The 27,170-nt window shown below is 46.6% G+C and overlaps 1 protein-coding gene across 1 annotated transcript in view; it reads right to left on the reverse strand.

Annotated features, from left to right (window-relative positions):
* The window catches only part of MAN1A1 (mannosidase alpha class 1A member 1), a 523,182-nt gene that overhangs the window by 304,504 nt on the left and 191,508 nt on the right, over nucleotides 1–27,170 (reverse strand). Inside the window, exon 3 of the mRNA XM_063917232.1 lies at nucleotides 4,116–4,231. Within this exon, the coding sequence (XP_063773302.1) occupies nucleotides 4,116–4,231 (116 nt within the window). The remainder of the gene's footprint in view (nucleotides 1–4,115; nucleotides 4,232–27,170) is intronic.

Raw genomic sequence — 27,170 nt, forward strand, 5'->3', positions numbered from 1 at the left:
AGCGTCCACAGCTATTGCCTGAGGGTCTCTTGACCTGGCGCAATACCTGTCCAGTTTTTTGTTGAGGCGAGACGCCATCATATCCACCTTTGGTTTTTCCCAACGGTTCACAATCATGTGGAAGACTTCTGGATGAAGTCCCCACTCTCCCGGGTGTAGATCGTGTCTGCTGAGGAAGTCTGCTTCCCAGTTGTCCATTCCCGGAATGAACACTGCTGACAGTGCTATCACATGATCTTCCGCCCAGCGAAGAATCCTTGCAGCTTCTGCCATTGCTCTCCTGCTTCTTGTGCCGCCCTGTCTGTTTACGTGGGCGACTGCCGTGATGTTGTCCGACTGGATCAACACCGGCTGACCCTGAAGCAGGGGTTTTGCCAGGCTTAGAGCATTGTAAATCGCTCTTAGCTCCAGTATATTTATGTGAAGAGACATCTCCAGGCTTGACCATACTCCCTGGAAGTTTCTTCCCTGTGTGACCGCTCCCCAGCCTCTCAGACTGGCATCCGTGGTCACCAGGACCCAGTCCTGTATGCCGAATCTGCGGCCTTCTAACAGATGAGCACTCTGCAACCACCACAGAAGAGACACCCTTGTCCGTGGCGATAAGGTTATCCGCTGATGCATCTGCAGATGCGATCCGGACCATTTGTCCAGCAGATCCCACTGAAAAGTTCGTGCGTGGAATCTGCCGAATGGGATTGCTTCGTAAGAAGCCACCATCTTTCCCAGGACTCTTGTGCATTGATGCACAGACACTTTTCCTGGTTTTAGGAGGTTCCTGACAAGTTCGGATAACTCCTTGGCTTTCTCCTCCGGAAGAAACACCTTTTTCTGAACCGTGTCCAGAATCATTCCCAGGAACAGCAGACGTGTTGTCGGGGTCAACTGAGATTTTGGAAAATTCAGAATCCACCCGTGTTGTTGCAGCACTACTTGGGTTAGTGCTACTCCGTCCTCCAGCTGTTCTCTGGACCTTGCCCTTATCAGGAGATCGTCCAAGTAAGGGATAATTAATACGCCTCTTCTTCGCAGAAGAATCATCATTTCGGCCATTACCTTGGCAAAGACCCGAGGTGCCGTGGACAATCCAAACGGCAGCGTCTGAAACTGATAATGACAGTTTTGCACCACGAACCTGAGGTACCCTTGATGTGAAGGGCAAATTGGGACATGCAGGTAAGCATCTTTTATGTCCAGGGACACCATAAAGTCCCCTTCTTCCAGATTCGCTATCACTGCTCTGAGTGATTCCATCTTGAACTTGAATTTTTGTATGTACAGGTTTAAAGATTTCAGATTTAGAATAGGTCTTACCGAGCCGTCCGGCTTCGGTACCACAAATAGCGTGGAGTAATACCCCTTTCCCTGTTGTAGGAGGGGTACCTTGACTATCACCTGCTGAAAAAACAGCTTGTGAATGGCTTCCAATACCGTCGCCCTGTCTGAGGGAGACGTTGGCAAAGCAGACTTTAGGAACCGGCGAGGGGGAGACTTCTCGAATTCCAACCTGTAACCCTGAGATACTACCTGCAGGATCCAGGGGTCCACCTGTGAGCAAGCCCACTGCGCGCTGAAATTCTTGAGTCGACCCCCCACCGTTCCTGAGTCCGCTTGTAAAGCCCCAGCGTCATGCTGAGGGCTTTGCAGAACCCGCGGAGGGCTTCTGTTCCTGGGAAGGAGCTGCTTGCTGTCCTCTCTTACCCTTTCCTCTGCCTCGGGGCAGATATGACTGTCCTTTTGCCCGCTTGTTCTTATAGGACCGAAAGGACTGCGGCTGAAAAGACGGTGTCTTTTTCTGTTGGGAGGGGTCTGAGGTAAAAAGGTGGATTTCCCGGCAGTTGCCGTGGCCACCAAATCCGATAGACCGACGCCAAATAATTCCTCCCCTTTATACGGCAATACTTCCATATGCCGTTTGGAATCCGCATCACCTGACCACTGTCGTGTCCATAAACTTCTTCTGGCAGATATGGACATCGCACTTACTCTCGATGCCAGAGTGCAAATATCCCTCTGAGCATCTCGCATATAAAGAAAAGCATCCTTTAATTGCTCTAAAGTCTGTAAAATACTGTCCCTATCCAGGGTATCAATATTTTCAGTCAGGGAATCCGACCAGACCACCCCAGCACTGCACATCCAGGCTGAGGCGATGGCTGGTCGCAGTATAACACCAGTATGTGTGTATATACTTTTTAGGGTAGTTTCCAGCCTCCTATCAACTGGATCCTTGAGGGCGGCCGTATCAGGAGACGGTAACGCCACTTGTTTTGATAAGCGTGTGAGCGCCTTATCCACCTTAGGGGGTGTTTCCCAGCGCGCCCTAACCTCTGGCGGGAAAGGGTATAATGCCAATAACTTTTTTGAAATTAGCACTTTTCTATCTGGGTTAACCCACGCTTCATCACATACATCATTCAATTCCTCTGATTCAGGAAAAACTACAGGTAGTTTTTTCACCCCCCACATAATACCCCTTTTTGTGGTACTTGTAGTATCAGAGATATGCAAAGCCTCCTTCATTGCCGTGATCATATAACGTGTGGCCCTACTGGAAAATACGTTTGTTTCTTCACCGTCGACACTAGATTCAGTGTCCGTGTCTGGGTCTGTGTCGACCGACTGAGGTAAAGGGCGTTTTACAGCCCCTGACGGTGTCTGAGACGCCTGGGCAGGTACTAACTGGTTTTCCGGCCGTCTCATGTCGTCAACTGATTTTTGTAATGTGCTGACATTATCACGTAATTACATAAACAAAGCCATCCATTCCGGTGTCGACTCCCTGGGGGGTGACATCACCATTACCGGCAATTGCTCAGCCTCCACACCAACATCGTCCTCATACATGTCGACACACACGTACCGACACACAGCAGACACACAGGGAATGCTCTATTGAAGACAGGACCCCACTAGCCCTTTGGGGAGACAGAGGGAGAGTTTGCCAGCACACACCCAAGCGCTATAATATATATGGGAACAACCCTATATAAGTGTTGTATCCTTATAGCAGCTTAAATATAGTAATATCGCCAAAAAAAGTGCCCCCCCTCTCTGTTTTACCCTGTTTCTGTAGTGCAGTGCAGGGTAGAGTCCTGGGAGCCTTCCTCACAGCGGAGCTGAGCAGGAAAATGGCGCTGTGTGCTGAGGAGAATAAGCCCCGCCCCCTATTTCGGCGGGCTCTTCTCCGGAGTTTGTGAGATCTGGCAGGGGTTAAATACATCCATATAGCCTCAAGGGCTATATGTGATGTATTTTTAGCCATAAAAAGGTATTATACATTGCTGCCCAGGGCGCCCCCCCAGCGCCCTGCACCCTCCGTGACCGCTGTGTGAAGTGTGCTGACAACAATGGCGCACAGCTGCAGTGCTGTGCGCTACCTCAGGAAGACTGAAAAGTCTTCTGCCGCCTGCTTCTGGACCTCTTCCATCTTCGGCATCTGCAAGGGGGGTCGGCGGCGCGGCTCCGGGACCGGACTCCATGGCTGGGCCTGTGTTCGATCCCTCTGGAGCTAATGGTGTCCAGTAGCCTAAGAAGCCAATCCATCCTGCACGCAGGTGAGTTGACTTCTCTCCCCTAAGTCCCTCGATGCAGTGAGCCTGTTGCCAGCAGGACTCACTGAAAATAAAAACCTAAAAACTTTTTCTAAGCAGCTCTTTAGGAGAGCCACCTAGATTGCACCCTGCTCGGACGGGCACAAAAACCTAACTGAGGCTTGGAGGAGGGTCATAGGGGGAGGAGCCAGTGCACACCACCTGATCCTAAAGCTTTATTTTTGTGCCCTGTCTCCTGCGGAGCCGCTAATCCCCATGGTCCTGACGGAGTCCCCAGCATCCACTAGGACGTTAGAGAAATGGCAGTTAGGATCCGATTGGCTGGTACTTTATCTCCATCCAAGGCTTAGTAAATAGACCCCAAAAGAGTAAAAGGAGCTGATTGGTTGGTACTTTATCACCGTGCAATATATCACTCTCCAAGGCTTAGTATATAAAGACTTTATTACGCTCTACTTCTCTCTAAGCTTTAAAACATATCACCAATAATCTCTGCATTTAGCTACTGTAATTTCATTCAAACTAAAATGTACTGTACTGTATATGCTCAGGCCAACTCACCACACTGAATTCTAGGTTCTTCTCCACCCACTCCTTAGCATCCTTGAATTCATCCTTCATATCCATAATAAACAATGTGTCAAGAGAATCTACAATTGTTGCTCCTTGGATGTTACCTGAAATCAAATAAAAACATGGTACTTCATAATGCATTGAACAAACTGGAAATCATTATGCTCATCTTTATATGTAACTACAGATGTGTCGTCATACACTGTTGCTCAAGTCATGGAAATGGTTCCTCTTGGCACACCAGGTACTGGGCAACTCAGCTGCACCAAGTGTCTTTTGCGCTCAAAATGTCTCTTACTTGCATAAACACAACTAAGCAACAAAACTATACTGCTAGAATACACTGATCAATTTGATGGGCGACATCTGTACGTATGTGCGACTGAGTCTGAATCTGTATAAAATATGCTACAATGCTGTGGCTTTTTCTCGTGATCAGTTGGGCTTCATCTGTGACTTTATAGGTTTATAAGAGTAATTTATGTGCGGTTAAAGCAGTAGCCCAGTATCTCTAGTACATTGGGTGCAAATAAGATCCCAAACTTAAAGGAAAATATGGTATGCTACACCTCTCGGAGCATTTTAGTCACACCAAGCATCACGTGACATATGGCGTATAGACACTAGGGGGTAAATTTACTAAAGCTTCTGACATGTATCATTTCTTTATTGCAACCTAGCAACATCACTTCCTTTTACTTTTAGAAGCTTTAGTAAATTTACCCCTAGGTGTTCTGACAAGCCCATGATTGTATTCCAATCATTGTGTCCTAGACAATGAAGGAAGCACGAGGCAATGTCTGCACCCCAACGGAGCAACACCTGAATTGCTCCGTTGGGCACCATATAGTGACCGCCGGTGCACAAAACACTTAAATTCCCCTCAGAGGTGAGGAGCGATGTTAGCCTTTTATTATTTAGGATAGATTATGATATTTATATCCATATCTTGTGATTGTGATGTAGTATACGGATTTGCTTTTGTTCTTCATACAAACTATACATAGAGAACAGCTGCCATTATTGGAATATTGTGCTGAGTTATGAAGATCATATCTATGTATTAAGTTGATCATCTTTACAACATTTTATGAACCCCTCCTTTTGAAAAAGGGTTCTAAAACTGTATGTACTGATAAAGCTGAATATTTATCGTATATAAATCACTTTAAGAGGTCTAAGAACACTGTACGCTATCTACGTAAGAAGTACCGTAAGGGTACGCAAGTTGCGTAGCGATCGCTCAGCCGTAGTCGAGACGCTCATGCGTCACGTTCGCTTACGGCCCAGTGATCACAGGCAGGCACGCTATTGGCTGCCGACTAACGTAATGATTCGCTATAGCGTAGCGTACGCTCGGGACCACGAGGAGATCACCAGCGGTGCAGACGCTTACAACGTTTAAACCTTTATATCTATACCTTTAACAGTGAGATACACAGTATACCTTAGTGTAGAGACAGAGTGTAAGTGCAACCTGGTGTAACCTGATTAACTACAAAGCTGCTTGAGCGTCACCGACGCTCAGAGAATACTTAACACTATAAAGAATACACAGATACCTGGGCTTAGGGTCCGAAACCTATTATATGTATTATGACTATTATACTTGCAAAAAGAATCACAGTACAAAGCATACACTACAATATAACATAAACCAACTAACCAGATAAACTACACAGGAAATACAATACAATACAATTAAAGGAAAATACGAGAGAGATAGAGAGAGAGAGATAGAGAGAGAGATAGATGGCTCACAGTAAGACAATATGATTACGGAGAAAACTTACGCACAAGGGGAACGATCGCATGCGCCTCGATATCCAGCTCCCGATTATCAGCAATGAGAACCGTTGAAGAGAGAGAACTGGATACGGTCGGCCTGCCTATTTATGCCCCACACACAATACAATTCAATGGTCCCTACAATCTCATTGTTCATTGGACATAGGAATTCGGCTTCGTACTATAACAAAAGGTCATAGGTTGATTCATACAGGTGGGCTGTGACTATTTCCAACTGCTCAGGTGGGAGGGAAACTGGGTTTCCCGCCGCATGGGTAATAAAGTGCAAATAAAGTAAATGTTCATAAACTTCTTATGTCCATAACTATTCGCACGAGCGATTGATCTGCTTCAAACCAACACCGGAATATTTCTAATTAAATACTCTTCCGATGGATACTAAACACCACTGTATTACTCCTGTCTGACCCTTCGTATCAAACAAAGAGGGATTCCTCTGTTCATAAACATTCTATATTAACCAAACTTTCAGAATCTATCAAAGGGACCATGATCTACAAAATACATTATCACTGAAAATATGTTACGATTGAGTCGCACGCTACAATCGCATAAACTCTACCGTAAATACGCATACCATGCGCCTGCGGGTGCCCGCGACTGTGAGTATGCGCACGTACGGGAGAGCGTACGCATGCGCAGCACGGACCTGTGTGAGGTGCAAATATGGTAGTGTGCATAGAGATATTTTTCTGACTTTGACAGTCCACCCTTTGGCAGTCAATAATAACTGCCACTTCCTGAAAACATTTCAAAAGGAGAAAAATATATGTTAGGGGTTAATTCATTTCCATGGTTGGGTAAGGGAGGAGAGAGGAGTAGGTGTGAAGAGGGTATGACCTAGTGAGATAGCAGAAGCATGTGTGTATGAATCCGTGTTTGGGGGGTCATGTATCATCGTGCCGTACGTGTTGTAAATCAAGCTTCGAGGTATTGCGAAGTATACATTTGAATTCCTTCTTATCCCGTGGTACGGGTCTGTGGATGGGCTGTCAAACTTTACCGAGCTCTTTTCGGATTTTGAACAAAATGGGGAGCACATTTTAGTTGATGATACATGAATGGGGGAATATGTGATTGCTGATATCTGTGCCTGTATTCCCTATACTATGTGTGTCATTACCTGAGGGTTGTAGAAATGAAGAAAAGACATAATTACGGTAAATGCGGTGGTATTCTATGTCAGGTTAATGTACATTTGTCGGTTGAAGTTTTGTTCGGTATCAGTTGAAAGTCGTCTTCTTTGCGCTGTGTTGCCCATTAGGTGTGAGCAAAAAGCTTTGTCAATGCCATTAGATTTACAAAAAATGTTGGGCTAGCGTAAGTTTAAGAATTCTAGGGAAACTGGGGATCCATGGCAAAGTTCATCAAATGTCCATATCTCAAGTGGTCAAAACTTCTTCTTTGGTCTATCCGTTGTCTGTATAGCGTCTCGTCAACTTCCTCGTCCAAGTGGGTCTTTTTATCTTGGAGAAAAACCAGAAAAACAGGTGAAAGAAACGGACCGTAGAAATCGCATTTTCATCACATCATTGTTTCTATCATTGGGTCATAAATCAAATCCAGGTTAATTACAGTTTCCTCACTCCTCAAACTCATTACCTTAGTACGACGATTGCACCTCATTAAAGCCTGACCGCATCTAAATATCAAACCGATCGTTATGATAACACCTAAGATACATAGGAGAAACTTCCCAACATCCATTATGACTCCTTGAGCCCAGTCTCCCAAACCGGAGAACCAATTTCGCGGGTTCAACCATGACACCCAACCAGTCAGCTCATTACCTACAGCAGCAAGAGTGAGATTGTGTTTTCGGCGAAATTCCCACTTCAATTGGAGAATATCGTCCATCTTTTGGTCTATGACCTCGACCGGATCCTCGGTGCTATTCGTGATATACGTGCAACATTTCACGCCGTACTGTGTTGCCAATGTAACACAATATCCACCTGTCACTGCTGTGAGGTAATTAAGAACCATTCTATGCTGCACCAGTTCTGTTTTATAAGCTTGAAGTTCCCTTCCCGTATATCTAAACGTGTCATCATACATTTCAGTGATATTGTCTAACAAATTTGCGAGCGCCGATATGTATTTATAATTCAGCACTCCTCTAGCGGTGCGGGTGAAATCTAACGCGATTAAGAATTGAATCCCGGTGGATTCACTTATCAGATCAGAGGCCGGATGCTCTGTCTTCTCTATCAGGTGCCTTTTAACGACGTGCTCGTAATGGGTGTGAGTATAAGGAGCTTGGGCACCACAATGTATGTCTTTCATTTTGTCATGTGTTACAGTCATCACTTCAGGCAATACTTTTCCAATATAACACAATCCTTCAGAGTTTGGGGCAAGCCACTTGTACGCCTTTCTCCCGCATATGAAATATGCATCATCGGGGAGAACATATGGGACGGAGAAGGACATAACCATATTACACACCTTCCAGGTGAAATCTCCTAACCCTAATTCTTCCATCTGCTTAATACACGTATCAGGTTGTACGATATGTGCACAGTATCCTGGTGATACTTCTCCAACTCTCGTAATCCTATTTCCTAAGGTGTACCTATACCGGAAAGATTTTCCTCTACTGGCTATGTGGCGTACAAGCTCTGTATCTGTAGGCATTCTATCTGCTCTATGCGAAAAGGTCATGGTGTGGTTACTCCATGACACTTCCCAATTTCCCGGCTTTCTGGGATTGGAGATGTTGAAACATAATAGGGACCTATCCACATGGTATTGGTGGAGCTTCAAACTAGGAGGGCTGGAGATATTAAACCTCCTGTCCACCGGTCTCCCACCATTTAACTAAAGTACCTCCCCTATCGTTAAAGGAAATGGTACTAGCCCTGATTTGCTATGACCTTGAGGTACTTGAGAGCATACCCAACAATCTGTTTTGTTTAACACATTACCCACTAAGGAGTGATAGTCACTCAATGGATGCCGGTCCATATGGATATTAAAACTGGATTGGCATTTCTTAATGCACCCATCTTCAATGACATTGTTACAGAGCCTACAGATACAGTTTTCTTCAGCTAACAATCCGTCACAATTTCTCCTATGGTCAATGCTATCGGATCGTTTTCTGATACTCGCCTTTGCTTGTTGGTTAGGTTGATCTTGGAAAACTACGCCTCCATCTTTATCATCAGAACCCATTCCAGAACCTCTATCGACCTCCATGGTACTCTCGCCGGAACAGACTGCTCTGGTCAACATCATGGTCAACAGGAAAATCCGGATCACAGTCTCTTGGGGCAAGTCCATCTTATAGGAGGAAACGGAGAAGAATGAGAAGGAGGAAAAATAAATTTGAGGGAGAGGGGATGGGAAGTGGAGAAAAACAATAAAAGGGAGTGGGGAGTCGACAACAGCTCTCGGTCTTCAAGGCTCAGGTGCCGCCTCAGTCCTCCTGGAACAGACACTCCAGTGATACAACCTCTACCGTCTGTTCCTTATCACGGGACTTCTCTGGATCAGCAACCTTCTTGCAGTGGGATGAATGGACCCAAGTCTCTCTCTCAGCAACCTTCAATGCCGTAGTGCTAGTCAATAAGACCTGGTATGGTCCTTCCCATCTGTCAATAAGGCAACCTGAGCGTAGAAAATTCCGTATCATTACATAATCCCCAGGTTCAATGTCATGACAATTACTATCAGGTAGATCAGGAATCACCAACTTCAGATTATCATTTTGATTCCTTAACTGTTTACTCATGTTAATCAAGTACTTTACAGTCACTTCATTGTTACATTTCAAATCATCCTGAGGGTTAATCATGGCATGCGGTTGTCGACCAAACAAGATTTCAAAGGGAGACAGATTAAGAGGGGACCTGGGAGTGGTTCTGATACTGTACAATACAATGGGTAAAGCTTCTGGCCATGTCAATCCTGTCTCTGCCATCACTTTACTCAATTTATTTTTAATAGTGCTGTTCACTCTTTCGACCTTCGCACTCGCCTGTGGACGGTACGGAGTGTGCAGCTTGCTATCAATTCCCATCAACTTACACATTCCTTGAAAGACATCACCTGTAAAATGGGTACCCCTATCACTTTCGATTATTCTAGGGATACCATATCTACATACAAATTCCTGCACAATTTTCTTAGCAGTAAACATAGCGGTATTTGTAGCCGCAGGAAATGCTTCGACCCAATTTGAGAAAACATCTATACAAACAAGTACATATTATAAATTCCGACAAGGGGGTAATTGTATAAAGTCAATTTGTATTACCTGGAAAAGGCCGCCGGCAGGTGGGATATGGGATGGTTCTGTAGGTATTGCCTTTCCAATATTCTTTCTCAAACAGGTAAGGCATGACATTGCTCTTTTACTCGCATGAGAGGAGAATCCTGGGGCGCACCAATAGGCTCTTACCAATTTGCACATCCCTTCCTTGCCTAGATGAGTCAGCCCGTGAGCTGCTTCAGCCAGACATGGAAGATATGCTCTGGGGGCCACTGGTTTACCATGTCCATCCGTCCAGAGTCCTGAAGACTCCTGGCCACATCCCTTTGCCTTCCAGACTGCCTTTTCCTGTGTGGAACACAAATTTTGCATTTCACACAACTTCTGTGTGTTAATGGTATTAAATACCATCAATTGTGTGGTGTCTGTCTGTATGGGGGTAGCAGCTGCTAACTTAGCAGCTTCGTCTGCTCGGCTGTTACCAAGTGATACCGGGTCTTGCCTATATGTGTGTGCTTTACATTTGATAACAGCCACTCTGTCGGGTTCCTGTATTGCTGTTAGAAGCCTTTCTATGTGAGCTGCATGCGCTACCGGTGTACCAGCTGCCGTCATGAAATTTCTGAGGCGCCATAGGGCTCCGAAATCATGGACTACCCCGAATGCGTATCTAGAATCGGTGTAGATATTGGCTGACTTACCCTTAGCCAATTCACATGCTCTGGTTAGGGCGACCAGTTCAGCAACCTGGGCTGAGTGAGGTGGGCCTAGCGGTTCCGCTTCTATGGTGTCTTGGTCATCTACGACTGCGTATCCAGTACACAAGTCTCCCGAGTCTGACTGTCTATGGCAACTACCGTCCGTGTAGAACGTGAGTTCTGCATCTTCCAGTGGGTTGTCACTGATGTCAGGCCTTGCGGTAAAATTTTGGGTCAAATATTCCATACAATCATGTGTATCTTCCTTTGTATTAAATCCTCCTTCCCCATCACTCTCACCTTCCACCCTTTGTGCCTGACCAGGCACACCTGGGAGATACGTTGCAGGATTTAATGCACTGCATCTCCTTATGGTGATGTTTACGGGGGCCATTAGTGCCAATTCCCATCTTGTAAACCTCGCTGATGAAACGTGTCTGGTTTGGGCAGAATTCAATAAGGCTGATACTGCATGTGGCGTATGGATTGTGAGGTTGTGGCCTAGCACGACATCTTCGCTTTTTGTCACTAGCAATGCTATAGCAGCAACGCTTCGCAAGCATGTGGGGAGGGATCGCGCTACCGTGTCTAGTTGAGCGCTGTAGTATGCAACTGGCCTGCTGGCATCACCGTGTTTTTGGGTTAGTACACCTGCCGCGCAACCAGCACTTTCTGTTCCGTATAGTTCAAAGGGTTTCCCATAGTCTGGCATACCTAGTGCTGGTGCCTGCGTTAGGCACTGTTTGAGTCTCTCAAATGCTGTTTCGGACTCGTCTGTATGCGAAATCCTATCAGGTTTGTTTGAGGAGACCATTTCCTGCAAAGGTAACGTCAAAATGGAAAACCCTGGGATCCAATTACGGCAATACCCACACATTCCTAAAAACGTTCTGATCTGTTGCTGGGTTTGTGGCAGAGTCATGTCTCTAATTGCTTGGATTCTATCAGCGGTCAGGTGTCTCAGTCCTTGTGTTAGACAGTGTCCCAAATATTTTACCTTAGTTTGGCATAATTGTAACTTGTCTTTGGACACCTTGTGTCCTGTGTCTGAAAGATGAAACAGGAGCTGTTTCGTATCCTTCAGAGATGCTTCCAGTGAATCTGAACACAGTAATAAATCGTCCACATACTGTATCAATACTGATCCACTGTCTGGTTGGAAAGACTGTAAACAATCATGCAAAGCCTGAGAAAATATACTTGGACTATCTATGAAACCTTGGGGTAATCGAGTCCACGTGTATTGGACTCCTCTGTATGTAAATGCAAACAAATATTGGCTGTCAGGGTGCAGAGGTACCGAAAAGAAAGCGGAGCAGAGGTCAATAACAGTGAAAAATTTGGCAGTGGGAGGGATTTGCATTAGGATGACAGCTGGATTTGGCACTACGGGGAACTGACTCTCAACTATTTTGTTAATCCCCCTTAGATCCTGCACTAGTCTGTAACCCCTCCCCCCACTCTTTTTCACAGGGAAGATGGGACTATTAGCAGTGCTGGACGTTCTTACCAGAATGCCCTGTTGTAGCAAGCGCTCTATTACTGGGTAAACTCCTAACTCCACCTCTGGCTTCAGAGGGTACTGTGGGATTTTTGGAGCTATCCTACCATCTTTTACTTGCACCACTACTGGAGCTACGTTTGCCATTAATCCAGTGTCTTGTCCGTCTTTTGTCCAAAGTGACTCTGGTATCTGAGATGTCATCTCTTCTATTTGGGATGGATTCCTATTTGTCATAATGGTATGTGACATTAATTTTGATGGGGAGTCTAACATGTCTCGCACTTCCTGAGCGTGTTTCTCAGGTATGTCCAAGAATACACCTTCAGGAGTATAATAAATGACGCACCCCATTTTACACAGTAAGTCTCTTCCCAAGAGATTGGTTGGTGCCGATGCAGCCAGCAAAAAGGAATGCTTGGTATGCAAAGGCCCTATTGTAATCTCGGCTGGTTTGCTAACAGGGTAGTGCTGGACTACTCCTGTTACTCCCATGGCTGGAATTGTCCTACCAGTGGTTCTCATGCCCACTGTCGAATTTATCACTGACTTGGCCGCCCCTGTGTCTACAAGAAAGTTTAAAGTTTTACCAGCTACATTAATTGCGATCTCGGGTTCACTTCCAAGATTGGCAATTAATTTTACTGGCTGCAGATTACAGGTATGGCCACACCCCTATTGGGTATGGTGACCTCCCTGAATCCCGCTGGCAGCAACTACTTGTGAGGGAGATAGTTGGGAACTACCAGAGGCATGCCAGTCTCTGTTTGGGGGATATCTTTTTGTTTCCCCTGTATGTGGCTCATAACTCCGTTTCTGCGGACCTTGCTCCCAATGTCGTGTGTCGTGTCGTTGTCTAGGGGGTTGGTATGAGTTTCGTGGATTCTTTACTCTACAATCTCGTGCCATGTGTCCCTGTTTGTGACAAGAATAACAAGTAACCATACTTGACTTACCCACAGGATTTGGTGATACAAACAAAGGCAGCCTTGTGGTCAGAGCCTGTATACTTACTGACATTAATTTGTCACCTTGTTGTTCCCTGTGTCTGGTGATGTTTCTGTCGTGATCAATAGCAGCCTCTCTCAAAGTAGCCACAGACAGACCTCGCCAACATGGTTGCGTGGTCTGTACCCTAGTCTTCAATGACTCTTTTAAACCATCCATCAGTACCGATACTGCTACTTCCCGATGGTTTGTGTCTGTTTTAATGTCCTCTATGCCTGTGTATTTTGCCATTTCTAATAATGCTCTGTGAAAATACTCTGCAGCTGTCTCTGACTCCTTCTGTTTAATGGAGAATATCTTATTCCATTTAGCTACTGCTGGGAAATACTCTTTTAGCTGCAAGTTTATTCTTTTCACATTATCTTGGTTGTACACATCTGTAAGAGGTACATCATGATCTAGTCCGCAATCAGCTAAAAATTGAGTTGCGTCGACATTTGAGGGTAAACATGCTCTCAGCAATATCTGCCAGTCTTTATTGTTGGGCTCTGCAGTGTTACCTAAGTCTCTGATGTATTTTTGACTGGCAACTAAGTCTTTTCTAGGGTCAGGAAATTCAGACACTATGGTCCTTAATTCCATTCGGGAAAATGGGGTGTACATGGCAATGTTCCTAATGGGAGTGGCTCCTGATGCGTCTGTTTTCCCATTTGGCACTGCTATTACTCTAACAGGTGTAATTCTAACAACCTCATTCTGTGTAGATTCTACAGGCTGTGGTGAAATAGTTTCAGCATAATGCATGGTGCCGTACTTACCAGTTGATACGACCTCACCTATCCCTCCGCTAGGGGCCTTTACTAATCTCGTGGGTGGAGCTGTGCCTACTGTGGTCTCTGCTATGGTGGCTGCTAGAGAGAGCGCTGAAATCGTTGCCGATTCGTCCTCTTGATCACACTCCTGAGGAAAGTTCAAAACAGGGTACAACTTGCACGGGTTAATACTTGCATGGGTTAATGGGTTAACATTATCATTAACATTTACACAGTTACTAAGTGATTTTGTGTTACACCTTAGTGCGTCTTTCTCCGCAATCAACTTCTCTCCTGATATGTATGGTGGCGGTGGGGCCGTGGCAATCAGTTTTCTGTTAGAGCCAGATCCCGCCGCCTGAGCCAAACCTCTCTGTATCTCACCTTCCTGTTGCCACAACTGTAAATAATCATAATGCTGGATTCGTCTCTTTGTTGATTTTATGAGACATATCCTCCTCCTTAAATTTTGTAACACTTCTGAGCTGAAGCTCCCTACTCTTGGGAATTTCTCCCCGTCATGTACAGTCATTCTCTCCCATTCATCACATAAAGTTTCTGTGTGACTTCCATATTTCTCACACATTATATACCTGGCCGACCCAATTGGTCGGACCACTGAATCAACCCGAACCGAGGTTGATCGCCCCCTACCTGAACAAGTGGCCCCCATAGTTCGAAAGTGTTGCTTTATTTAGCCAACCCTTACGAAAAACCAAATGCCAACAATAGGCTGACGGTGGCGGTTTACCGAGTATCCCACTCACTCGCCCACGCCGACCAATACGACCTGATCACACCGATATGGTGCTGGCGTACTCGACCTAGGGCCCCTGCGACCTGAACCTCTATTTACTGGAACCTGCGAGGGTTATCCGAAGAACACTTACTCTTTCCAGTAACTATTGGTTGCTGGATAGTTCCTGAGTGAGCAGCGAACTTCCCTTAAAATAAAAAAATTACACAAATCACGTTAGAGTGTACAAATAGCGTTTGTGACCCCTTTACTCTAATGGTATTAGGTCAGATTACTAACTACTGCACACACTTACGTGCGGTCCAGTCGTTCAGTACACAAACAACTAAGCTTATGTACGGAAAGACCAATGGAATCGAAACTTACGACTGCGAATTCCTTCAGCCAGAGCTTATATGGCCTATATGGGTGTTGCACCAACCCTTTTCGGTGTTGTGCCTGTGAACTGTATAGCGGACTTCCTTGTCGGCTGTACCTGGACCTCCTGGTCTGCTATACTCTAATGCTCAAAATTGTATATTTAACCAGAGATGCCTCCCTAGCCACCGTGCACGTCACTTACACGCATGTACCTCACGAGTACTCGACTTTTCTTGTGGTTCAACCTTTAAAAATTGTAAAAACACTCACTCATCACATGTACACTTTTGTTTTCTATTTCTATTTCTGCGCAGAAATTTTTCTTCAGATCAGGTGTGTTACCAATTAGGAGCAGGATCTGTTAATTAAATTTCGGACACCCAAAAATAGACTTGCGTTATTTCTCGCCTCGCGTTATTTATCGCTTTGCGTTAAAAATCAACTTATCGTGACTTGAGCTACGTGGGCGTAACCGGACGCTCCGTTGCGTAACGTACGCTGCGTGCGTCGGCCTTTGGATTGCGTACGCAAGTCTTTGTTAGAGACACGTATACGCAAAGCAAAGATCCACCGTAACACAATTTATACTTTTATCAATGTAGATGATCCTTGATCATCTACCACACAACACACTGACTTCGCCTTATCTCCCAGGCAAAACTGTGTGTTTGTCTATCTTTTAACTATATTACCTTTACTCTTAAACTATGAAATAACGGCAAATCTTTTTTTAGCACTTCTATCAACTATAAAACTGGCAGACAGGAGAGTGATATACGAAAATGAAAAAGAAAAAGAAATGCAGATATATATATGTGTGCGTGCGTGTGTACGCAAGACAGAAAAATAAACAGTTTTAAAAGACACTAGCGTTTTTGTTCTTACCTCCGGTTCCCGGATTCCTTCAGCACTCTTTACTTAAGCGAAGCAGACGCTTATCCTGTCAGCACTACGAGGGATACAACCTCCCGCCCTTTGCTGAGGGATAATGTCTGCTGATCTACCTAGTGCAGATATGTGAAGGACGGGCGAGCCGCCAATTGATAAAGCTGAATATTTATCGTATATAAATCACTTTAAGAGGTCTAAGAACACTGTACGCTATCTACGTAAGAAGTACCGTAAGGGTACGCAAGTTGCGTAGCGATCGCTCAGCCGTAGTCGAGACGCTCATGCGTCACGTTCGCTTACGGCCCAGTGATCACAGGCAGGCACGCTATTGGCTGCCGACTAACGTAATGATTCGCTATAGCGTAGCGTACGCTCGGGACCACGAGGAGATCACCAGCGGTGCAGATGCTTACAACGTTTAAACCTTTATATCTATACCTTTAACAGTGAGATACACAGTATACCTTAGTGTAGAGACAGAGTGTAAGTGCAACCTGGTGTAACCTGATTAACTACAAAGCTGCTTGAGCGTCACCGACGCTCAGAGAATACTTAACACTATAAAGAATACACAGATACCTGGGCTTAGGGTCCGAAACCTATTATATGTATTATGACTATTATACTTGCAAAAAGAATCACAGTACAAAGCATACACTACAATATAACATAAACCAACTAACCAGATAAACTACACAGGAAATACAATACAATACAATTAAAGGAAAATACGAGAGAGATAGAGAGAGAGAGATAGATGGCTCACAGTAAGACAATATGATTACGGAGAAAACTTACGCACAAGGGGAACGATCGCATGCGCCTCGATATCCAGCTCCCGATTATCAGCAATGAGAACCGTTGAAGAGAGAGAACTGGATACGGTCGGCCTGCCTATTTATGCCCCACACACAATACAATTCAATGGTCCCTACAATCTCATTGTTCATTGGACATAGGAATTCGGCTTCGTACTATAACAAAAGGTCATAGGTTGATTCATACAGGTGGGCTGTGACTATTTCCAACTGCTCAGGTGGGAGGGAAACTGGGTTTCCCGCCGCATGGGTAATAAAGTGCAAATAAAGTAAATGTTCATAAACTTCTTATGTCCATAACTATTCGCACGAGCGATTGATCTGCTTCAAACCAACACCGGAATATTTCTAATTAAATACTCTTCCGATGGATACTAAACACCACTGTATTACTCCTGTCTGACCCTTCGTATCAAACAAAGAGGGATTCCTCTGTTCATAAACATTCTATATTAACCAAACTTTCAGAATCTATCAAAGGGACCATGATCTACAAAATACATTATCACTGAAAATATGTTACGATTGAGTCGCACGCTACAATCGCATAAACTCTACCGTAAATACGCATACCATGCGCCTGCGGGTGCCCGCGACTGAGTATGCGCACGTACGGGAGAGCGTACGCATGCGCAGCACGGACCTGTGTGAGGTGCAAATATGGTAGTGTGCATAGAGATATTTTTCTGACTTTGACAGTACAGATAGGATGCAGTTAATTTGCAGACTGTCGGGATCCCGGTGGTCAGGGTACAGACACATAATAAAGATTTAATATTTGTAAAAAATTATAATCACTACACAAATAGGGCCCCAGCATATAGTCTACTTTCCAGCTCAAGTGTATTGCTACAATTTATTTCATGCTTGACTAAAGTGCATTAAAGCACTGAAACGCTGCTTTAAGCAGTGTCTACTGCACAGGTTCTCAAACTCGGTCCTCAGGACCCCACACGGTGCATGTTTTGCAGGTCTCCTCACAGAATCACAAGTGACATACCGTATATACTCGAGTATAAGCCGACTTTTTCAGCACTTTTTTTTGTGCTGAAAAAGCCACCTCGGCTTATACTCGAGTCAGTGCACAGTGACAGGGAGTGCAGTGTGAAGGAGGGACACGGAGCGCACAGCGCGCGGCTCTCCTGTGTCCCTCCTGTATCTCCGGCGGGTCTATTAAAGGAAGTACCCGTTCGTGACCTCTGATCACGAACCGGCACTTCCTTTAATAGACCCGCCGCGGCCGCCGGAGATACAGGAGGGACACAGGAGATCCGCACGCTGTGCGCTCCGTGTCCCTCCTTCAGAAGACAGCGCGGGATCGACGGAGGGGTAAGTAACAGCACTGGGGGAGCACATCTGGCAGCAGCAGCAGCATGAGGGCCACATCTGGCAGCAGCAGCAGCATGAGGGCCACATCTGGCAGCAGCATGAGGGCCACATCTGGCAGCAGCATGAGGGCCACATCTGGCAGCAGCATGAGGGCCACATCTGGCAGCAGCATGAGGGCCACATCTGGCAGCAGCATGAGGGCCACATCTGGCAGCAGCATGAGGGCCACATCTGGCAGCAGCATGAGGGCCACATCTGGCAGCAGCATGAGGGCCACATCTGGCAGCAGCATGAGGGCCACATCTGGCAGCAGCATGAGGGCCACATCTGGCAGCAGCATGAGGGCCACATCTGGCAGCAGCATGAGGGCCACATCTGGCAGCAGCATGAGGGCCACATCTGGCAGCAGCATGAGGGCCACATCTGGCAGCAGCATGAGGGCCACATCTGGCAGCAGCATGAGGGCCACATCTGGCAGCAGCAGCATGAGGGCCACATCTGGCAGCAGCAGCATGAGGGCCACATCTGGCAGCAGCAGCAGCATGAGGGCCACATCTGGCAGCAGCAGCAGCATGAGGGCCACATCTGGCAGCAGCAGCAGCATGAGGGCCACATCTGGCAGCAGCAGCAGCATGAGGGCCACATCTGGCAGCAGCAGCAGCAGCATGAGGGCCACATCTGGCAGCAGCAGCAGCATGAGGGCCACATCTGGCAGCAGCAGCAGCATGAGGGCCACATCTGGCAGCAGCAGCAGCATGAGGGCCACATCTGGCAGCAGCAGCAGCATGAGGGCCACATCTGGCAGCAGCAGCATGAGGGCCACATCTGGCAGCAGCAGCAGCATGAGGGCCACATCTGGCAGCAGCATGAGGGCCACATCTGGCAGCAGCATGAGGGCCACATCTGGCAGCAGCATGAGGGCCACATCTGGCAGCAGCAGCATCATGAGGGCCACATCTGGCAGCAGCAGCATGAGGGCCACATCTGGCAGCAGCAGCAGCATGAGGGCCACATCTGGCAGCAGCATGAGGGCCACATCTGGCAGCAGCAGCAGCATGAGGGCCACATCTGGCAGCAGCAGCAGCAGCATGAGGGCCACATCTGGCAGCAGCAGCAGCAACATGAGGGCCACATCTGGCAGCAGCAGCAACATGAGGGCCACATCTGGCAGCAGCAGCATGAGGGCCACATCTGGCAGCAGCAGCAGCATGAGGGCCACATCTGGCAGCAGCAGCAGCATGAGGGCCACATCTGGCAGCAGCAGCAGCATGAGGGCCACATCTGGCAGCAGCAGCAGCATGAGGGCCACATCTGGCAGCAGCAGCATGAGGGCCACATCTGGCAGCAGCAGCATGAGGGCCACATCTGGCAGCAGCAGCATGAGGGCCACATCTGGCAGCAGCATGAGGGCCACATCTGGCAGCAGCAGCATGAGGGCCACATCTGGCACTGTGGGGCATATTTGGCAGTATGAGGGCATATCTTGCACTGTGGGGCATATTTGGCAGCATGAGGGCATATCTGGCACATCAGGCACTGTGGGGCATATCTGGCACACTGTGGGGGCATATCTGGCACTGAGGGCTGTGTACGGCTAGAGCTGCATTTCCCACCCTAGGCTTATACTCGAGTCAATAAGTTTTCCCAGGTTTTTGTGGTAAAATTAGGTGCCTCGGCTTATATTCGGGTCGACTTATACTCGAGTATATACGGTAATTAGCTCAACCTGTGGACCTTTTAAAATGTGTCAGTGAGTAATTAATACACCTGTGCACCTGCCTGGTGACCTGCAAAACATGCACTGTGTGGGGTCCTGAGGACCGAGTTTGAGAACCACTGGTCTACTGTATTTATAACAGAGTGCTGCCTTTGGGATACCTGTTTGCACGGTCTTCCTGGTGGCAGCACAGATAGGGGGCACCTGGCAAATATTCATCACTGAGCATTTGAGCGTCGGTACATACATATACACACACATACACACACACACACACACACACACACGCACAAACACAACTATCGTAGGGCAAAACTAACATCTACAGTTAACATTACAGACTCTAATCAATTATTTTATTTAAAAACTTGTATGTACATATTTTAGTAACAAAGACACGAGCCAAACATTAAATGATTTTTCTGCAGCAGTAGTCTGTACTCTGTAGAGAATAAAGCAGTATTTATAGGACTTTCACTAATAATCAATTAAAATGTGTTCAGATGTACTGATTAGTATTAACCTTCATTTTCTTTTATAGCAAAGTGTGCACTTAACCTTGGCCACAGAGAAATCTCAAAGTTTCACTGCATTATAGTTCTTCCCAAGAGAGGTTTAAAATAAGCCTAGCGAATGTATATTGCATGAAGTGATTCACACACTGAGCTGCTCCTTACCATACATTAGGAAGAAAGATCGCTTTAAACACACTACTATATAAAAAAGGGCATACAATAAATAAATTGTGCAGGTTGGTGTTTTTATTCTCGTTCAGTGTTTTATTTGGTATCATTTGCAAATTCCAGGATAGCTGTAACTAATTCTAATTTAAAAGAAGCATGACAATAAAACCAAGTAACACTTCTGATAAAGAAAATTGCCATGGCAAGTACAATTTACATTAATATTTATGACTGCCAAATCTCATTTCATATAGAAGAGTTATCCCTTATGTCGAACACTATTTTTTTTAGTTGAAGTAATTACCATTGTATATATTTATACTTCAAAGAAGCTGTCATGCAGCTCAAGAACCCCACATACAACGTTTCTTCTTTTTAAAAGATGTATACAACAAACCAAATTTGGGAAGAAAGTGTTTTCTCTAACGTCCTAGTGGATGCTGGGGACTCCGTAAGGACCATGGGGAATAGCAGCTCCGCAGGAGACTGGGCACAGCTAAGAAAGAATTAGGACTACCTGGTGTGCACTGGCTCCTCCCACTATGACCCTCCTCCAGACTTCAGTTAGAATCCTGTGCCCGGCCGAGCTGGATGCACACTAGGGGCTCTCCTGAGCTCCTAGAAAGAAAGTATATGTTAGGTTTTTATTTTACAGTGAGATCTGCTGGCAACAGACTCACTGCAGCGAGGGACTAAGGGGAGAAGAAGCGAATCTACCTAACTGGTGGTAGCTTGGGCTTCTTAGGCTACTGGACACCATTAGCTCCAGAGGGATCGACCGCATGGAACTGGCCATTGGTGTTCGGTCCCGGAGCCGCGCCGCCGGCCCCCTTACAGAGCCAGAAGCAAGAAGAATCCGGAAAATCGGCGGCAGAAGACATCAGTCTTCACCAAGGTAGCGCACAGCACTGCAGCTGTGCGCCATTGCTCCTCATACACACTTCACACTCCGGTCACTGAGGGTGCAGGGCGCTGGGGGGGGCGCCCTGAGAAGCAATAAATACACCTTGGCTGGCAAATATATCACAATATATAGCCCCAGAGGCTATATATGTGATAAATACCCCTGCCAGAATCCACAAAAAAGCGGGAGAAAAGTCAGCGAAAAAGGGGCGGAGCTATCTCCCTCTGCACACTGGCGCCATTTTTCCCTCACAGTTCCGCTGGAAGGAAGCTCCCTGACTCTCCCCTGCAGTCTACACTACAGAAAAGGGTAAAAAAGAGAGGGGGGGCACTAAATTTAGGCGCAAATTACATATATAGCAGCTATAGGGGATATAATTTAGTTAATCCCTGTATTATATAGCGCTCTGGTGTGTGCTGGCATACTCTCTCTCTGTCTCCCCAAAGGGCTTTGTGGGGTCCTGTCTTCTGTCAGAGCATTCCCTGTGTGTGTGCGGTGTGTCGGTACGGCTGTGTCGACATGTTTGATGAGGAGACTTATGTGGAGGAGGAGCAGGTGCCTATAAATGTGTTGTCACCCCCTGCGGGGCAGACACCGGAGTGGATGGACTTGTGGAAGGAATTACGCAAAAGTGTCGACTCCTTACATAAAAAATTTGACGACATGCCAAATGTGGGGCAGCCGGCTTCTCAGCCCGTGCCTGCCCAGACGTCTCAAAGGTCATCGGGGGCTCTAAAACGCCCGCTACCTCAGGTGACAGACACAGATGTCGACACGGATACCGATACCAGTGTCGACGACGAAGAGACTAATGTAATGTCCAATAGGGCCACTCGTTATATGATTGAGGCAATGAAAAATGTTTTACACATTTCTGAGGTGACCCCAGGTACCACAAAAAAGGGTATTATGTTTGGGGAGAAAAAACTACCAGTAGTTTTTCCCCCTTCTGAAGAATTAAATGGTGTGTGTGAACTAGCGTGGGCTTCCCCTGATAAAAAATTTGTAATTTCAAAAAAATTACTAATGGCGTACCCTTTCCCGCCAGAGGATAGGTCACGTTGGGAAACACCCCCTAAGGTGGATAAAGCACTTACGCTCTTATCAAAAAAGGTGGCACTGCCGTCCCAAGATACGGCCGCCCTAAAGGAACCTGCTGACAGAAAGCAGGAGGCTCTCCAAAAAGCTATATATACACACACTGGTATTATACTGAGACCAGCTATTGCCTCAGCATGGATGTGCAGTGCGGCAGCTGCATGGTCAGACTCCCTGTCAGAGAACATTGACACCCTAGACAGGGACACTATATTGCTAAACATAGAGCATATTAAAGACGCTGTCTTTTACATAAGAGATGCACAGAGGGATATTTGCCGGCTGGCATCAAAAATAAGTGCACTGTCCATTTGTGCCAGGAGAGGGTTATGGACCCGGCAGTGGACAGGGGATGCAGATTCCAAAAGGCACATGGAAGTTTTGCCTTATAAGGGTGAGGAGTTGTTCGGGGATGGTCTTTCAGACTTAGTTTCCACAGCAACAGCTGGGAAGTCGGCATTTTTGCCACATGTCCCCTCACAACCAAAGAGAGCACCGTATTATCAGGTGCAGTCCTTTCGCCCCCAAAAGAGCAGACGGGGTAGAGGCGCGTCCTTTCTGCCCAGAGGCAGAGGTAGGGGAAAAAAGCTGCAGCATACAGCCACTTCCCAGGAACAAAAGTCCTCCCCCGCTTCTTCTGCTAAGTCCGCCGCATGACGCTGGGGCTCAGCAGGCGGAGCCAGGTACGGTGGGGGGCCGTCTCAAAAACTTCAGCAATCAGTGGGCTCGCTCACAGGTAGATCCCTGGATCCTTCAAGCGGTATCTCAGGGGTACAGGCTGGAATTCGAGACATCCCCCCCCCCCCGCCGTTTCCTCAAATCTGCCTTACCAACGACTCCTTCAGAAAGGGAGGCTGTGTTAGAGGCAATTCACAAGCTGTATTCCCAGCAGGTGATAGTCAAGGTGCCCCTACTTCAACAAGGACAGGGTTACTATTCCACAATGTTTGTGGTACCGAAACCGGACGGTTCGGTGAGACCCATTTTAAATTTGAAATCCTTGAACACATATTTGAAAAAATTCAAGTTCAAGATGGAATCGCTCAGGGCGGTTATTGCAAGCCTGGAAGAGGGAGATTACATGGTATCTCTGGACATCAAGGATGCTTACCTGCATGTCCCCATTTACCATCCTCACCAGGAGTACCTCAGATTTGTGGTACAGGATTGTCATAACCAAATCCAGACGTTGCCGTTCGGCCTGTCCATGGCACCGAGGGTATTTACCAAGGTAATGGCCGAAATGATGATACTCCTTCGGAAAAATAAGAATTTACTTACCGATAATTCTATTTCTCGGAGTCCGTAGTGGATGCTGGGGTTCCTGAAAGGACCATGGGGAATAGCGGCTCCGCAGGAGACAGGGCACAAAAAAGTAAAGCTTTTACCAGATCAGGTGGTGTGCACTGGCTCCTCCCCCTATGACCCTCCTCCAGACTCCAGTTAGGTACTGTGCCCGGACGAGCGTACACAATAAGGGAGGCAATTTGAATCCCGGGTAAGACTCATACCAGCCACACCAATCACACCGTACAACTTGTGATCTAAACCCAGTTAACAGTATGATAATAGAAAGAGCCTCTTAAAGATGGCTCCTTAACAATATAACCCGAATTTGTTAACAATAACTATGTACAGTATTGCAGATAATCCGCACTTGGGATGGGCGCCCAGCATCCACTACGGACTCCGAGAAATAGAATTATCGGTAAGTAAATTCTTATTTTCTCTATCGTCCTAAGTGGATGCTGGGGTTCCTGAAAGGACCATGGGGATTATACCAAAGCTCCCAAACGGGCGGGAGAGTGCGGATGACTCTGCAGCACCGAATGAGAGAATTCCAAGTCCTCTTTTGCCAGGGTATCAAATTTGTAGAATTTTACAAACGTGTTTTCCCCCGACCACGTAGCTGCTCGGCAGAATTGTAATGCCGAGACCCCTCGGGCAGCCGCCCAAGATGAGCCCACCTTCCTTGTGGAATGGGCCTTAACAGATTTAGGCTGTGGCAGGCCTGCCACAGAATGAGCAAGTTGAATTGTGTTACAAATCCAACGAGCAATCGTCTGCTTAGAAGCAGGGGCACCCAACTTGTTGGGTGCATATAGTATCAACAGCGAGTCAGATTTTCTGACTTCAGCCGTCCTTGAAATGTATATTTTTAAGGCTCTGACAACGTCCAACAACTTGGAGTCCTCCAAGTCGCCAGTGGCCGCAGGCACCACAATAGGTTGGTTCAGGTGAAACGCTGATACCACCTTAGGGAGAAAATGCGGACGAGTCCTCAGTTCTGCCCTATCCGAATGGAAGATTAGATAAGGGCTTTTATAAGATAAAGCCGCCAATTCAGATACTCTCCTGGCGGAAGCCAGGGCCAGTAACATAGTCACTTTCCATGTGAGATATTTAAAATCCACCTTTTTCAATGGTTCAAACCAATGGGATTTGAGGAAATCTAAAACTACATTTAGATCCCACGGTGCCACCGGAGGCACCACAGGAGGCTGTATATGCAGTACTCCTTTAACAAAAGTCTGTACCTCAGGAACTGAGGCCAATTCTTTTTGGAAGAATATTGACAGGGCCGAAATTTGAACCTTAATAGATCTCAATTTGAGACCCATAGACAATCCTGATTGTAGGAAATGTAGGAAACGACCCAGTTGAAATTCCTCCGTCGGAACACTCCGATCCTCGCACCACGCGACATATTTTCGCCAAATGCGGTGATAATGTTTCGCGGTGACTTCCTTCCTTGCCTTAATCAAGGTAGGAAAGACTTCTTCTGGAATGCCTTTCCCTTTTAGGATCTGGCGTTCAACCGCCATGCCGTCAAACGCAGCCGCGGTAAGTCTTGAAAGAGACAGGGACCCTGTTGTAGCAGGCCCCTTCTCAGAAGTAGAGGGCACGGGTCGTCCGTGACCAACTCTTGAAGTTCCGGGTACCAAGTCCTTCTTGGCCAATCCGGAGCCACTAGTATTGTTCTTACTCCTCCTCACCGTATAATCTTCAATACCTTTGGTATGAGAGGCAGAGGAGGAAACACATATACTGCTTTGTACACCCAAGGTGTTACCAGTGCGTCCACAGCTATTGCCTGTGGATCTCTTGACCTGGCGCAATACTTGTCCAGTTTCTTGTTGAGGCGAGACGCCATCATGTCTACCATTGGTCTTTCCCAACAGTTTATTAGCATGTGGAAGACTTCTGGATGAAGACCCCACTCTCCCGGGTGAATATCGTGTCTGCTGAGGAAGTCTGCTTCCCAGTTGTCCACGCCCGGGAAGAACACTGCTGACAGTGCTATTACGTGATTCTCCGCCCAGCGAAGAATCTTGGCAGCTTCTGCCATTGCACTCCTGCTTCTTGTGCCGCCCTGTCTGTTTACATGGGCGACCGCCGTGATGTTGTCCGACTGAATCAACACCGGTTTTCCTTGCAGGAGTGGTTCCGCCTGGCTTAGAGCATTTTAGATTGCTCTTAGTACCAGAATGTTTATGTGAAGAGACTTTTCCAGGTTCGTCCATACCCCCTGGAAGTTTCTTCCTGGTGTGACTGCTCCCCAACCTCTCAGGCTGGCGTCCGTGGTCACCAGGATCAAATCCTGTATGCCGAATCTGCGGCCCTCCAATAGATGAGCCTTTTGCAACCACCACAGAAGATATACCCTTGTCCTTGGCGACAGGGTTATTCGCAGGTGCATCTGAGGATGCGACCCTGACCATTTGTCCAACAGATCCCTTTGGAAAATTCTTGCATGGAATCTGCCGAATGGAATTGCTTCGTAAAAAGCCACCATTTTTCCCAGGACTCTTGTGCATTGATGTACAGACACCTTTCCTGGTTTTAGGAGGTTCCTGACAGGTCGGATAACTCCTTGGCTTTTTCCTCGGGAAGAAAAACCTTTTTCTGAACCGTGTCCAGAATCATCCATAGGAACAGCAGACGTATCGTCGGAAAACAGCTGCGATTCTTGGAATATTTAGAATCCAGTCGTGCCGTCGAAGAACTACTTTAGATAGTGCTCTTCCGACCTCCAACTGTTCTCTGGAACTTGCCCTTTTCAGGTCGTGCAAGTAAGGGATAATTTAGATGCCTTTTTTCTTTGAAGAAACATCTTTTCGGCCATTACCTTGGTAAAAAGGCCCGGGGTGCCGTGGATAATTCAAACGGCATCGTCTGAAACTGATATTGACAGTTCTGTACCACGAACCAGAGGTACCCTTGATGAGAAGGACAAAATTTGGACATGGAGGTAATCCTTGATGTCCAGGGACACCATATAGTCCCCTTTTTTCCGGTTCGCTATCAATGCTCTGAGTGACTTTATCTCGATTTGAACCTTTTATGTAAGTGTTCAAAACATTTTAGATTTAGACTATGTGTCACCAAGCCGTCTGGCTTCAGTACCACAATATAGTGTGGAAAAATAATACCCTTTTCCTTGTCGTAGGAGGGGTACTTTGATTATCACCTGCTGGATATACAGCTTGTGAATTGTTTCC

The sequence above is a fragment of the Pseudophryne corroboree genome, chromosome 4 (assembly GCF_028390025.1).
Source record: "Pseudophryne corroboree isolate aPseCor3 chromosome 4, aPseCor3.hap2, whole genome shotgun sequence".
NCBI classification, from domain to species: domain Eukaryota; kingdom Metazoa; phylum Chordata; class Amphibia; order Anura; family Myobatrachidae; genus Pseudophryne; species Pseudophryne corroboree.